This window comes from Aquarana catesbeiana, linkage group LG03, assembly GCF_042186555.1.
Source record: "Aquarana catesbeiana isolate 2022-GZ linkage group LG03, ASM4218655v1, whole genome shotgun sequence".
Lineage (NCBI taxonomy): Eukaryota > Metazoa > Chordata > Amphibia > Anura > Ranidae > Aquarana > Aquarana catesbeiana.
Window position 1 is genome coordinate 152029703 of NC_133326.1, and position 15334 is coordinate 152045036.

At 41.2% G+C, this 15334-nt stretch overlaps 1 protein-coding gene across 1 annotated transcript in view; it reads left to right on the forward strand.

The window, feature by feature from the left end:
* EXOC4 (exocyst complex component 4) overlaps window positions 1–14861 on the forward strand; it is an 813215-nt gene extending 798354 nt beyond the window's left edge. The window contains exon 18 of the mRNA XM_073619419.1: window positions 11989–14861. Coding sequence (XP_073475520.1) covers window positions 11989–12226 — 238 coding nt within the window. The 3' untranslated portion in view covers window positions 12227–14861. The remainder of the gene's footprint in view (window positions 1–11988) is intronic.
* The last annotated feature ends 473 nt before the right edge of the window (window positions 14862–15334 follow it).

Below are 15334 nucleotides of genomic sequence, written 5' to 3' on the forward strand. Positions count from 1 at the left end.
ATAGAGGTAAAACATTTCTTGTAGTTGGTTACCAGGGTGATTGATGGTTATTTTGTATTTCTTCCATTTGCGAATAATCGCTCCAACTGTTGTCTCCTTCTCACCAAGCTTCTTGCTGATGGTCTTGTAGCCCATTCCAGCCTTATGCAGGTCTACAATCTTGTTTCCTTTGACAGCTCTTTTGTCTTGCCCATGATGGTGAGGTTTGAATTAAAGAGATTCTGTGGACTGGTGTCTTTTATACACATAACAATTTGTTAATAAGAGCACCGTCTTTAATTGACAGGACTAATCTGTGTATCACATGAGCGCATACTGTAGCCAGTCTGCGGGAGCCAGAATTATTGTTGGTTGGTAGGGGATCAAATATTTATTTTACAAACGGAACTGCAACTCAATTGATAACATTTGTACTATGTGTTTTTTTCTGAATATTTGGTTGATATTATGTCTCATTTAAAATACACCTATGGTAACAATTATAGACCCTTAATTTCTTTATAAGTGGGCAAAATTACAAAATCTGCAGAGGCTCAAATAATTATTTTTGCCACTGTATAGTAAACATGATGCAGACCTATTAACTTTCAAGTCATTACAGAGAAAAAGGGGCCACTCTACGTCTGGAGGAAAAGAGATTTAAAGCGGAGGTTCGCTAAAAAAAAAAAATATTAAAAGCCAGCAGCTACAAATACTGCAGCTGCTGACTTTTAACATATGGACACTTACCTGTCCAGGGCGCCCGCGATGTCGGCAGCCGAAGCCGATCCGTCCTTCGGCTCTCGGCTGCTGCCGCCACCATCCTCGGTAAGGGAATAAGGAAGTGAAGCCATGCGGCCATGCCTCCTCCCCCCTGAAAGGTGCCAAATGTGACACCGGAGGGGGGGAGGAATCCAAAAAGTGGAAGTTCCATTTTTGGGTGGAACTCCACTTTAACCTTTACATATGGAAGGGCTTCTTCTCAGTAAGAGCTGTGAAAATGTGGAATAGAATCCCTCAAGAACTGGTTTTGGCCAGTTCAGTATATTGTTTTAAAAAAGAGCTGGATGCACAGAATATAACTGGATATTAATATTTAGAGATAATAACACCAGGGTTAGTTGATCCAAAGATTGCCTCATGGTGGATCAGGAAAGAATTGTTTTCCCCCACTGAAGCAAATTGGGTCATGCTTTATTGTTTTTTGTTTTGTAAGGTTTCCCTGTGTCTTTACATACAGGTTTCTGGCTATACATTATTATAAAGTTTACCTATTTAAATTTGTCTATCTTTTCTGTTACCTTACTACCGTAAGTTCCTCTCTGGCTAGTGACATAGTGCTTATAGAACTCCTAACAGTGCACTTCCAGCTGCCATCTTGTGCCGTCAATGTAAGCTGATCATTTGCTGTCTCACCTGGCGCTCGACACCTATAGAGATGAAGTCACAGGAACTTGGTTAGTGCCTGGGTTATTACGATTATTTCATACCATATCCTTCATCACATGCCTGATGAAGGGGTCCTGTGTGGCTCCTAAACATTTTGCTGCTGTGATGTGATCACTGTAATAAACCAACATTATTTTCAAGATCAATGGTGCGTTGACACCATACAGTATCTCACAAAAGTGAGTACACCCCTCACATTTTTGTAAATATTTTATTATATCTTTTCATGCGACAACACTGAAGAAATTACACTTTGCTACAATGTAAAGTAGTGAGTGTACAGCTTGTATAACATTGTAAATTTGCTGTCCCCTCAAAATAACTCAACACGCAGCCATTAATGTCTAAACCGCTGGCAACAAAAGTGCGTACACACCTAAGTGAAAATGACCAAATTGGGCCCAATTAGCCATTTTCCTTCCCTGGTGTCATGTCACTCATTAGTGTTACAAGGCCTTAGGTGTGAATGGGGAGCAGGTGTGTTACATTTGGTGTTATCGCTCTCTCTCTCATACTGGTCACTGAAAGTTCAACATGGCTCCTCATAGCAAAGAACTCTCTAAGGATCTGAAAAAAAGAATTGTTGCTCTACATAAAGATGGCCTAGGCTTTAAGAAGATTGCCAAGACCCTGAAACTGAGCTGAAGCATGGTGGCCAAGACCATATAGCAGTTTAACAGGACAGGTTCCACTCCGAACAGGCTTCGCCATGGTCGACCAAAGGAGTTGAGTGCACATTCTCAGCGTCATATCCTGAGGTTGTCTTTGGAAACTAGATGTATGAGTGCTGCCAGCATTGCTGCAGAGGTTGAAGGGGTGGGGAGGTCAGCCTGTCAGTGTTTAGACCATACACTGCATCAACTTGGTCTGCATGACTGTCATACCAGAAGGAAGCCTCATCTAAAGATGATGCACAATAAAGCCCCCAAACAGTTTGCTGAAGACAAGCAGACTAAGGACATGGATTACTGCAACCATGTCCTGTAGTCTGATGAGACCGAGATAAACTTATTTGGTTCAGATGGTGTCAAGCGTGTGTGGTGGCAACCTGGTGAGGAGTACAAAGACAAGTGTGTCTTGTCTATAGTCAAGCATGGTGGTGGGAGTGTCATGGTCTGGGGCTGCATGAGTGTTGCCGGCACTGGGAAGCTACAGTTCATTGAGGGAACCACGAATGCCATCATGTACTATGACATACTGAAGCAGAGCATGATCCCCTCCCTTCGGGGGTTGGGCCGCAGGGCAGTATCCCAACATAACGACCCCAAACACACCTCCAAGACGACCACTGCCTTGCAAAAGAAGCTGAGGGTAAAGGTGATGGACTGGCCAAGCATGTCTCTAGACCTAAACCCTATTGAGCATCTGTGGGGCATCCTCAAACGGATGGTGGAGTGCAAGGTCTCTAACATCCACCAACTCTGTGATGTCGTCATGGAGGAATGGAAGAGGACTCCAGTGGCAACCTGTGAAGCTCTGGTGAACTCCATGCCCAAGAGGGTTAAGGCAGTGCTGGAAAATAATGGTGGCCACACAAAATATTGACACTTTGGGACAATTTGGACATTTTCACTTAGGGGTGTACTCACTTTTGTTGCCAGCAGATTAGACATTAATGGCTGTGTGTTGAGTTATTTTGAGGGGACAGCAAATTTACACTGTTATACAAGCTGTACACTCACTACTTTACATTGTAGCAAAGTGTCATTTCTTTAGTGTTGTCACATGAAAATATATACTATATTTACAAAAATGTGAGGGGTGTACTCACTTTTGTGATATACTGTATGCTTTGATTCACATTGACTCCAGTTTCCAGCTGGTAGCTGCTACAGCCCCAAATTGCTTATCAGCCAGGGTCCAGTGCTAAGCCCAGAAGCTGAAATGATCCAATGCCTCTACAGAAGTGAATATAAACACGCTTCTGTTTTGTGTTTACATCGTTAGTTTAGTCGCATCACGTTTCCTGTCAGTATGAATGTCAGGCAGAGCTGTTGCAGCCTACCCTATTATAGCATTACTATAATAACAACCTTCCTGTGTGCATTGCAGTGCAGTGTAGTATCGAAAAGGGAATAAAGCTTTCCTAAAGTAAAACCCTTACATTCACTTTGACCTTTATCATTCCGCCACCTTACAACTCGCACTAATGTGATATTATTGTAGTCAACAGACTGCAGTAAAATATGGAGGTGCACAAACTTCATAAATGTGTTGGAAAGAATTACTGAAAATTTACATTTTTCACTTTTTTTAAATATTTTTTTTCTTTAATTTGTTCAAATTAAAGCAACATCGGTCCTAAATAAAATATGTATAATATATTATTGTAGACTACAAGACCTAAGAGATATACTGTAATGTATGGAACACAGACATTGCCTGGGGACTAAAGTGGTTAAAAGTAATCCACTTTTGTAAATACATAGATCGTATAAAGATCCCTACGGTATAAGTTAACTTTCATTCACAGTGGCCGCCTGATAACAAATGTTACTGCCAGCTTGTGATTCATCCACAAATTGTCAAGTGACACCTCAGATTTCGGGTAACTAACAACCCCCATTTGACCCGTCGGGTGAATGTATAACTAAGGCCACCCACATTTAATTCAGTTTTGATGCGGTGTAAGAAAATGATATCTGAGGACCTGGAATAATGCTAAGGTCATTCTGTAAAGCGATTGAATCAAGTCAAGAAATTAGGATTTCATTGTGAGTTCTATGGATCTTTTTTAAAAGCACTCCTCCCACTGTACTGGGTGAAAGGTGAGAATTAGCATTTAAATAGAGAGGTATTAATAGCAAATGTGAGCTTGTGCAGCTCCTGTGATGATTGTGATACCTGTTTGTTCATTTTGAAAATATCAGATGTATCTGTTGTTTCTTTTCCTTCTCATTTTTTATTGATTTCAAAAGCATAATTATTTTGAAAGCTTATATTCCTCTACATCAGGGGTTTTCAAACCACGGCCCTCCAGTTGTTCAAGAACTACAATTCCCATCATGCCTAGTCATGTCTGTGAATGTCAGAGTTTTACAATGCCTCATGGGATGTGTAGTTCCGCAACAGCTGGAGGGCCGTAGTCTGAGGATCCCTGCTCTACATCATTCATTGTCTACCATCTTGCAAACCTATTTTTAACCGCAACGTCAAATAATGCTGGATGAAAATCTGTGTGGTCACGTAGTAATACTTTCATTTTTTTTCTACATATTTTATTCTATTGTGTTGTTTAAATGTGGCCGATAATGTGCCTCACATTAAATCACAACTTTCCAATAAGCCTTTCCGAGTAATCCACATGCTGCCATGTTTAACATCCATCTGGACTCATTTTTGAATCTCTTATTATTATTAACCACTTGCCCATTGAGCACTTAAATCCCCTTCCTAACCAGGCCAATTTTCAGCTTTCAGTGCTGTCACACTTTGAATGACAATTACTCGGTCATGCAACACTGTACCCATATGCATTTTTTTTTTTTCATACAAATAGAGCTTTCTTTGGGTGGTATTTATACAACACTGGGTTTTTTATTTTTTTGGGCTATAAAAAAAAGACTGAAAATTTTGTTTAAAAATGCATTCTTCGTTTTTGTTACAAAATTTTACATATTTTTCTTCATAAATTTGGGCTAAAATTTATATTGCTACAGATCTTTGGTAAAAAATAACCCAAATCAGTGTATATTATTTGGTCTTTGTGAAAGTTTTGACGTGTACACACGACCGGACTTTCCGGCAGAAAAGGTCCAACGGAATCATTCCGTCGGACATTCCGATCGTGTGCGGGCTTCATCGGACATTTTCTATCTAAAATTCTGATAGACCTAGAAATAGAACATGTTTCAAATCTTTCCAACAAACTCAATTCCTATCGGGAAAACCGTTCGTCTGTATGCTAGTCTGACGGACCAAAAACGATGCAAGGGCAGCTATTGGCTACTGGCTATTGAACTTCCTTTTTCTAGTCCCATCGTATGTCATCGCGTTCTAAACAAATGGACTTTGGTGTCATTGTGTGTAGGCAAGTTCGTTTCAACGGAACTCCATCGGAACTCCGTCGGAAAGACCATCAGAGTCTACTCTGATGGAAAGTCCGGTCGTGTGTACGCGGCATTAGAAGTCTACAAGCTATGGTGCCAATCATTGAAAATTGATCACACCTGAAGTACTGACTCCTTTCTTGAGATACAAGCTAGGAAAGTACAGATACCCCCCAAAGACCCCTTTTTGGAAAGTAGACATTTCAAGGTATTTAGTAAGAGGCATGGTGATTTTTTTTCACGTTTTAATTTTTTCCCACAATTCTTTGCAAAATGAAGACTCTCTTTTTTCACAAAATTGTCATATTAACAGGTTATTTCTTTAACATGACATATGCAGATTTACAATTACACCCCAAAACACATTCTGCTACTCCTCCTGCGTATGGCGATACTTCATGTGTGAGCAAGTTTTTGGAAAATGTGGAAAGAAAATGTAAAGGCGCTGATGAGGATCCACTGATAGGGTGGCACTGATGGGCACTCTATTGGCACTAATGTGCACTTTAGTAGCACAAATGTGTCACTGATAGGGCACTGTAGAGCACAAATGTGGCACTGTAGGGCACTGATGGGGCGCTGTAGAGAACTGCTGGGTACTGTTGGGGCACAGATGTGCACTGCTGTGGCACTGATGGGGCACAGATGTGCACTGATGAGGCACTGACATGGCACTGATGAGGCACATATGTGCTCTGATGGGGCACAGATGTTCACTGCTAGGGCACTGTAGAGCACTGCTGGGCACAGATGTGGCACTGCCTGGGAACAGATGTGGCACTGCTGGGCTCTTGCAATATATGAGAAAAAAATGTAAGCCTCACGCTGCAGCTTCTCCCTCAAGACATGACGCTGGTTTGTTTACAGTGATCGCTCCATCATTGAATGGAACAATCACATGGTAAAGGGCTTTTTGTCCCTTTACCCCAATCCATGACGGGGGTGCGGGGAGAGTGCGATTCTGGGAGGACGTCATTGTACGCCCTCCCAGAATAATCTGAATGTGCTGTAGCCGTCATTCGGCTATGGCCCGGTCAGGAAGTTGTTAATAGGCTTGAAAGCCCTGGCTTAACCCTTTTCTGACTCTTATTGATGCCTAAATGCCCAGGCCAAATTTAGCAGTGATATTATGTGTCAGTTAACTTGGAAATAACTCAATGACTAATTTGCATACATAAATTGTTTTTATAAGAACATTATTATTATATTACTTTTATTTGAAACACGGTTTTATTATTTTCTTTTCAATTTTTTTTTTTTTAAATTTTGTTATTTTTAAATAGTGTGTCAGATTCTGACAATTATAATATTTAACCAATGGCAGCCTGAAGGTGGTAGTTAGTGTTCCTCTATCTTGTCTTCCATAACTCATAAACCGTATTTAAGAAGATAAATATAAGCAAGGAATCTATAGCAGCCAATACAGGTACACATGGATTATCATGAGAGATGATGTTCTAAACCTGTCTACATTTACTTTGCTTATATAATATTATACTATTAATATATATATATATTATATTAATTAATTACTATTATATATAACTATATAATAATAGTTAACGTTTGTGGGCATCTAATTCTATGCGATAAAAACTATTATGTATGGAGACTGAACAAAAATACAGCATGTATGGAAAAATCTCCCACTGCGGCTATTGTATTTTGACAGCTCTGCCAGCTTTAAAAATACCTTAAAGTGGTGTTCCGGCCGAAAAATTACTTTTTAAATAAAAATACCCCTATAATACACAAGCTTAATGCATTCTAGTAAAGTTAGTCTGTAAACTAAGGTCTGTTTTGTTAGTTTATAGCAGTAGTTTGTTATTTTATAAACTTACAGCAGGCCGTGGCCATGTTAAGTCTGGGCATCTGAAGCCAGACTGTATTTCTTCCTGGATCTCAACCTTGCAGATCTCGCAAATGCTCAGTGCAGCACAAGCAGTGTAATAGGTTTCAGGTCAGGTTTCCATAGCAACGGCAGTGTCAGAGGAAGTTGCCACCCCTTCCCAAAAGGCATTGCAAACAGGAAATGATGCGATGGGCCGCGGCCAGGGAGGAGGAAGTGAAAAATGAATACAGCAGATATACAGTAAGTGCTGAGAAAAAAAATTTTAAAATATCCAATTCGTTTACAGTGCACAGTTTAGTGAGGGATGCTGAAGAATTGTAAAAGTGGGTGGAACTCCACTTTAACTGAGGTTGCATCTGATTAGACGCAGCTGCTGCTTGGTCAACAAGTTTCTGTCTGGCTCCTTTGACTTTTCAGTTGAAGAATAATGGGCAGGTGTGGGACAATTTTAGCCAGGTTCATCAGGAACCGGCCAAAACGTGTGCAGTGTATAGACTGCTTTATTTTATTAGCTTTGTGTCTGAACATTGTGTAGGTCTTGTCCCTTGATTTATCGGTTGTGTATCTGAACAGGCAGGCCCCACCCTTGGTTTATTTGTTCTGCATGTTCACAACATGCAAGTCCCAACCCTTGGTTCATCAGTTCTGAATGTGAACAACATGCAGGTCCAATCTCCTGGCTCCTTAGTTCTGTATTGTGAACATCAAGCAGATTCCTTCCTTTCGTTTACCTGTTCTGTATGTGAACACCAAGCGGGTCTAATCCTGTGGTTTATTAGTTCCATATGTGAAGCACATAGAAGTCTTATCTGTCCTGTATCTGTAAAACATGCAGGTCTGTCAGTTGTGTATCTTAAAAAAAAAAAAAAAAAAAAAAAAAAACATGCAGATCCTGCCCTTTTGTTTATATTGTATATTCTGTATATGAACATGTAGGTCCCATCCCTTGGTTTATCAGTTATGTGTTTGAACAACATGCAGGTCCAATGACTTGGTTTATCAGTTTTGTATATGAACAACATGCTGGCCTTATCCCTTGGTTTATCAGTTCTGTATCTAAACCATAGGCACAGTCCTGCTGCTTGGTTTAACTGTTCTATTTGTGAACAATATGCAGCTTCCATCCCTTGGATTATAAGGGTGGCATGTGAACAACATGCGGCTCCCATCTATTGGTTGGTCAGTACTATATGAAATACATGTAAGTCCAGTCCATTGGGTTTATCAGTTCTGCATCTGAACAACATGCAAGTCCAATTCTTCTGTATGTGAATGCAGATCTGTCTGTTCTGTCTATGAACAGCATACAGGTGTATAGCATCTGGTTGCAGGTAAAGAGATGTCACTTCTCCAAACTCTATCCAGGCCCCACACAGTGCAGGCTTGGGAGCCTGTTCCCAGTTTGTGTCTCTCAGTTCAACCATGCAAAAAAGCTGCACACCGCTGACTTCACTGACCACTAACAGCTTGATACAGACAATCAAGAAAAAGCATGCTGTCAATGCAGACTCCAGACTGCCTACCTCTGACACATTTCACTCTTAGGGGCTTAATTGTAGAGATTGGGATGGTAGGGGAGGGAATCAACCAATCCTTGTGTAGATCACCAAAATAAGCACATCTTGAACAGGAAGTCATGCCTAAACATACATGTAGTACTCGGCCTTTGTTTTTTTGCTCTTATCTCAGTGGAACAGGCTAGGGCAGAATATGCTGTCTATTGAGACAATATCTCTCTCAAATATAAATCCTCCAGTAATAGGATAGCTATGAGTAAGCACTTGTCATAAGTGTGAAACGCGTCAGCTGATTCCTGTACGTTCCTGCTATAGTGTCCTGTGTATTCCATGATCCAGTTTTTATCAATAAAGGCACTTGTTATCTTGTCCGGTGTGCGGCCATCCAGATTACTTTGTCCATTTCTGCAAGATTAACCACAAACCACTATTTTCTGTGGAAAACCACCGGTCTCTTCCTCCTATAAGATTACATTGCCATATTTAGTCTATGTGGAGTCTGTGTTAATAGTCATACTGTTGGAAACTCCAGTCTAGGATGCATTCTGTTTTTTAGGGGTGCTTCCGTGTGCACCTGCTGGGGTTTGGAATGTTTACATAATTGGCCAATTATTTTTATTAGTACTGTGGCGTATGTGTTGTTTGTTTATTGTTTTTGTTTTTTTTTTTATATTATTTCAATTTTAAGGGTATAGATACTGTACCATGTAGTCCCTTTATTTGTGGATCTTGATGTATTACATTTTTGCAAGACAGGTTGAGCCTAAGTCAGGTTTTTTATTTTATTCTAATTTTTCATTATGGCCATACATGGAGCAAATTATCTCAGGGTGTGGCCCTGTTGGCCACCTCCCTTCCAACATCTCTCATTTAAAAAATCAAAAGAGCCAGGTGGAAAATTATACGGGTATTGTGACAGCTAGCAGGGTCAGCTGTCAAAATACAATAGCTCTACTGGGTGATTTGTTCATCTGTGCTAAGCGTAGCACATTGTAAGCTGGACAGAAATCTATATGTGTTTGGTCAGCTTTTCACTGCCCAAACAGGCCCTCAACTTGTCATTTTACTTCATATCCCCAGTGACAGATAGTGCTCCTGTAATGTTAGTCTAGTTTATGGTGTTAAAGTGGTTGTAAACCTAGTTACACCACTTTTACCTACAGGTAAGCCTATAATAAGGCTTACCTGTAGGTACTGGAAATATCCCCTAAACCAGCACGGTTTAGGAGATATTTACCATATACGCTTGCGCCAACGTCATCAGCGCATGCACATTGAAGAAAGGGCATGATCACTTTGTGCCATTTCTAAAGGGCCCGTGCCGTGACTGTCAGCTCCCGCGACTTCGGCCAGTCACAGAGCCGGAGTCCACAGCCCCAGAAGGAAGAGGGGTGAAGATGGATGTGGCCACCAGCGGGGACATTGCAGGCTTCGTTTGCAGGTAAGTGGCATATAATGGGCTAGTATGCGATGCATACTAACTCATTATGCATTTACTTTGCAGGGAACAAAAGAGGAAGTAAAATCCATCAGGGTTTACTTCCTCTTTAACAGCAGTAGCACACATGTTGAAAAAATTCAAATTAGTTTTCCTTCATCTGAGCTGTTTCCTTGCTTTCTGTAAACTGTGCTGGTTGTCTCTATGATTCAAGTGGTTGTAAAGGCAGGTTTTTTATCTTAAAGTGACTGTAAAGTCTTTTTTTTTTTTTTTTCTATAAAAATAGCAAACATGTTATACTTACCTGCTCTGTTGCAGTGGATTTGCACAGAGTAACCCAGATCCTCCTCTTCTCGGGCGCCTCTTCTGTGCTCCTGGCCCCTCCCTCCTGTTGAGTGCTCCCCGCAGCAAACAGCTTGCTATGGGTGCACCCAAGCCGAGCTGCAGCTCCCTGTGTCCATTCAGACACGGAGCTGGGATTCAGCCCTGCCCCCCCTCTCTCCTGATTGGCTAACTGGGGAGAGGGAGAGTCGACGACGGCTGAGACACTCGTGGATATCGCTGGACAGAGATGAGGCTCCGGTAAGTATTAGAGGGGCTGCTGAACACAGAAGGCTTTTTATTTTAATGCATAGAATGCATTAGGATAAAAACTTTCTGACTTTAAAACCCCTTTTAATGCATTTTATACATTAAGATAAAAAGCCTTCTGTGTGCACCAGCCCCCTCATACCTACCTGAGCCCCATGTCGATCCAGCAATGTTGCACAAGTGACTCAGCTGTTCGAGACTCTTCCTCATTGGATGAGACAGCAGCAAAAGCGCCATTGGCTCCCACTGCTGTCAATCATCTAGAGAGCCAATGAGGAGAGAGAGGGGACGGGGCTGGGCCGTGTATATGTGTCTGAATGGACACATGGAGCTGCGGCTTGGCTCAGGTGTCCCCATAGCAAGCTGCTTGCTGTGGGGGCAATCAACAGGAGGGAGGGGCCAGGAGCGCCAAAGAGGGACCCAAGAAGAGGAGAGTTTGGGCTGCTCTGTGCAAAACCACTGCACAGAGCAGGTAAGTATAACATGTTTGTTATTTTTAACAAAAAAAATGGAACTTTAGTTTCACTTTAAGCCCATAAGGATGAATTGCATCAGGGAGTGGGGGGTCCATAGGTAGAGATTTTCCATGTATGTGTTCTGGTTAAATAAAGCTTTTTTTTTTATGAGTCATGTCATCAGTTTGGGGCCTTCTGGCTGTTGTTATGAATAGGATGTTCCAGAGAAAGTCTTGTACCTAGGAATTTTGCTGCCATGCAACCCATTCCACAATTTAAGAGTCCATATTTCATAGGAGACAAGCAATCTAAACTGAGCCATTTGACAGGGCGGAAAGGTTTGTACTTTGGAAATAGAAGTAACCTATTATAGACTGCTTGATGTATATAGATAGGAGCATACAAGGTACTGTTGTTTAGAACTGAAATCATATGACAGCTCTATAAGGAAGAAATGCAGATGTATACTACAATGTAACTGCAGAAAATTTGTGGTATCTAATCAAAATTTACACAGATATCATCAATAAAAAATTAATATTTGCTACAAAAAAAATTGTTATTATAATATGCATTTTTATATGAACAAAAGTAATGATATTTAGTTGTATGTAGAGCCTTATTCATCCTAAATTCTGTCTTTTTTTTTACAATGCAGGCAGTATTATGAAATGATGTACAACACTGCCGATGAGTTGCTGAACCTAGTGGTGGACCAAGGAGTGAAATACTCAGAGCTGGAATACATCAATGCTCTCAGTCTCCTACATCGCAGTCAGACTGGTGTGGGTGACCAAACGACACAGAACATGAGGCTGCAACGACTTAAGGAGATCATCTGTGAACAGGCAGCCATCAAGCAAGCCACTAAGGACAAGAAGATAACCACTGTTTGAGATGATGGATATTATGTTAACTATATTAGTAACAGCACATTTATATTGGCGCTGTCGCCTGCCATGCTTTTTCTAATCATAATAGTAATGGGACATATTTTGGGATTTCATTAAATAATGACTTACTAGTGTTAGAGTTAATCACATATTGTTACAGTGCACATTGAATGTTGTGCAGTAATTTCTCTATATATGCATGTTCTGGATTTTAACAAGTGTTGCATTTTATAAAGTAATGATTACAAATACATGGATTAATTTAATTTAATGGAAAGTACTAATACATTCCATTTAAGTCCCATGCAGGTCTATTTTCACAGTTACAGAATCACTTTACCCTCCCTTTAATAATGTCAGTCCCTGAGCCTTTAACCCCATAAAGGTGAAATTAATCGGGGGGGTGGGGTGTTTCCATAGGCAGAGACTCTCCACTTTTGAGACCCAGACTCTTTTTTTTTTTTTTGGTCATAGTTGCACATCGCCTTTTGTCGCCTTCCCTAACATTTTTTTTTTTTGGGGTGGCAGATAGGGCTTTAATGTGGTAGTAAATTTGGATACATACATTTTTTATTTCTTACTTTTAACTAGGTAGGGAAAAATTTGAAAAAAAAGGTATTTCCTGTAATCTTTAACAACAACCTGTGTGCATTTTACACTGCCCCAAATATTTACCCCAAAATATAATCAAGCAAGCCTTCTGACCAAAAGAGTATTATATTAATATAATTTTGGTATGTAACCTAGCAGAATGGTTAAAGAGTATGTAAACCTAAGCAATTTGTACGACCCCCCAAACCTGCATAGTGTGCCACTCAGGCTCTCTGGACAGGGGTGCAAGTCCCAAACGTTCATCCACTGGGAGGGAGCTCATCCCGGCTCCTACAATGATTAGAGATGAAAGAAGGTCTCCCTGTAGTCGCACATCCATGCCATCCCTGGGATGAATATGTGAATGCCAACCTCAGCCTGGACTCCGACCAGGCCACACACCCCCAATGCATTTCACTCCACCCCTCGGAGCTTAGTCATGGGGACTAAGCTCAGAGGGGCAGAGCGAAATGCATTGGGGGCGTGGCCTGGTCTGACTCTAGGCTGAGGTTGCCATTCACGTATTCATCCCAGGGATGGCATAGATGTGCAGGGGGACCTTCTTTCATCTATAACCAAGCAATTAGTATCTCTTATTTGTTACCTTTTTATCAGTTTACATCCTGTTGATTTGGTCAGAAATTCAGAGTTGTCCTGTGTGCTCTCCTTACTTCCACTGTCATCTGAAAGTGGCCTCCATGTTCTTATCTTGGACTACAGAATCATTTTGGACATTTGAGAGTAGGATTGATTGAATAGTTTCGCAAAAGACTAGTCCACAAAAAAGCTATGTTTTGTCTGCCCACAACAGAAAAAAGTAGTTTCTATACTTGTAGAGCAGGGGTGTCAAACTCAGTTTCATTGTGGGCCACCTCAGCAATATGGTAGCTCTCAAAGGGCCTGTTGTATCTGTAAGACTAGATGCCCAGAGCACCCCACCCCCTCTTACATTAGATGTTAAGAGTCCCCAACCCTCCCTTACATCACAGTGCACCTGCTTTTTTTGCGCTGCTGTCTGGAAGACGCTGAAGGTGGAGCTGGGAAGCAGAAAGTGTAGGGTCTGGAGAAGGACCAGAGGAGAGTTGGAGTCAGTTGCCAAAGTCTGCTGAATGCTGAGACCAGGGGAGGCGGAAATGAGGGGATGATGTGGCTGCACAGAGAGGTGCAGGATCTGTAAGAGGATTTCTGCCCTCCACTCTACTGCCAACTGCTGAGACGGTGGGGTGCATCTCCGCAGCAGCAGCATGGAGACGCACAGGATTCTGTCGTCCTCTCTACTGCTGACTGCTGAGACAAGGGGGGTACCACAGCTACAGGAGAGGTGCGAGGGCCACATGAAATGGCCTGGTGGCCCAGATTCAGCCCCCAGGCCTTGTCTTTGACACATGTTTAACCCTTTTACATAAAATTCCAGGAATGTATGTGTGTACTTTTACTTACACTGTCCAGAATGTGTGTATACTTTACAAACCAACTGTTAGCTTTTTCCTGAAAGCCATTTAGTTGACTATAAAGCGTGTATTACATCACTTCCTGGTTCAGAGCTTTCATTTACCAGGAGTGCTGGGTGAGGAAAGATGTTCATGCAGCACAATCCATGCTCCATTAGCTTACTGGGAGCGCAGGGGGGACTTCAGGGGTCTAATAGTCTCATTAAAGAGAACCTGTCAAAGTTAAATGTTATCACATAGAAGGCTATTCGTCCCCTTTGTGATGGCAATAAAGTTATGCTTAAAAAATGTTTAAAAAGTAACATATAAAAAAATATGTAAATGCACATGACCTGCAAGGGTTTTTAAAGTGTTGTCTATGGATCATTTTGGGCACCAAAGTTTGTCAGCATTTCACAGGGGTGAAAAATTTATATGGCTTTACATGTTGGGTATCCAATTATTAGATGCAACCTCATCTTTTATATTTTACCAAATAATGAGCTATATACTGTGTTTGTATGCACTAAAATTAAGTTTGTTTTATTTTAAATTGAAAATGTGGGTTTGATAAATGGCTAATATTGTGTGACACATAAAGATTGGAATTACAAACATTTTATTCTCTATGGTCTCTGGGATAATCTTCAGGCCTTAAATGCAAAGCAAAATTTAGACTTAGGGAAATGTGCATATTTTTTTTATTTTGCTTTGACATATGCTTTAAGCCAGGGGTAGGCAAACTTTTGAGCACAGTGTGCTGAAAAATGTTTTCAAAGAAATTGAGCGTGCCGTTTTTTTTAACCAAAAAATGTCAACTTCACACTCTACTAAAGTAAATGCTATAAACTACTTTAGTAGTGAGAAATTAACATCCTGCACTCTCACGCCTCAGATCAGCCCCAATTCCTGCACCTCCACACCTCAGATCACTGTCCCCCTTGCAAATCTGTTTCACCACTGTACCCCCCTGCTCATCTGCCCACCACTGTAACCCCCTTCTCATCTGCCCCACCACTGTAACCCCCTTCTCATCTGCCCCACCACTGTAACCCCCCTTGCACATCTGCCCCACCACTGTACTGCCTTG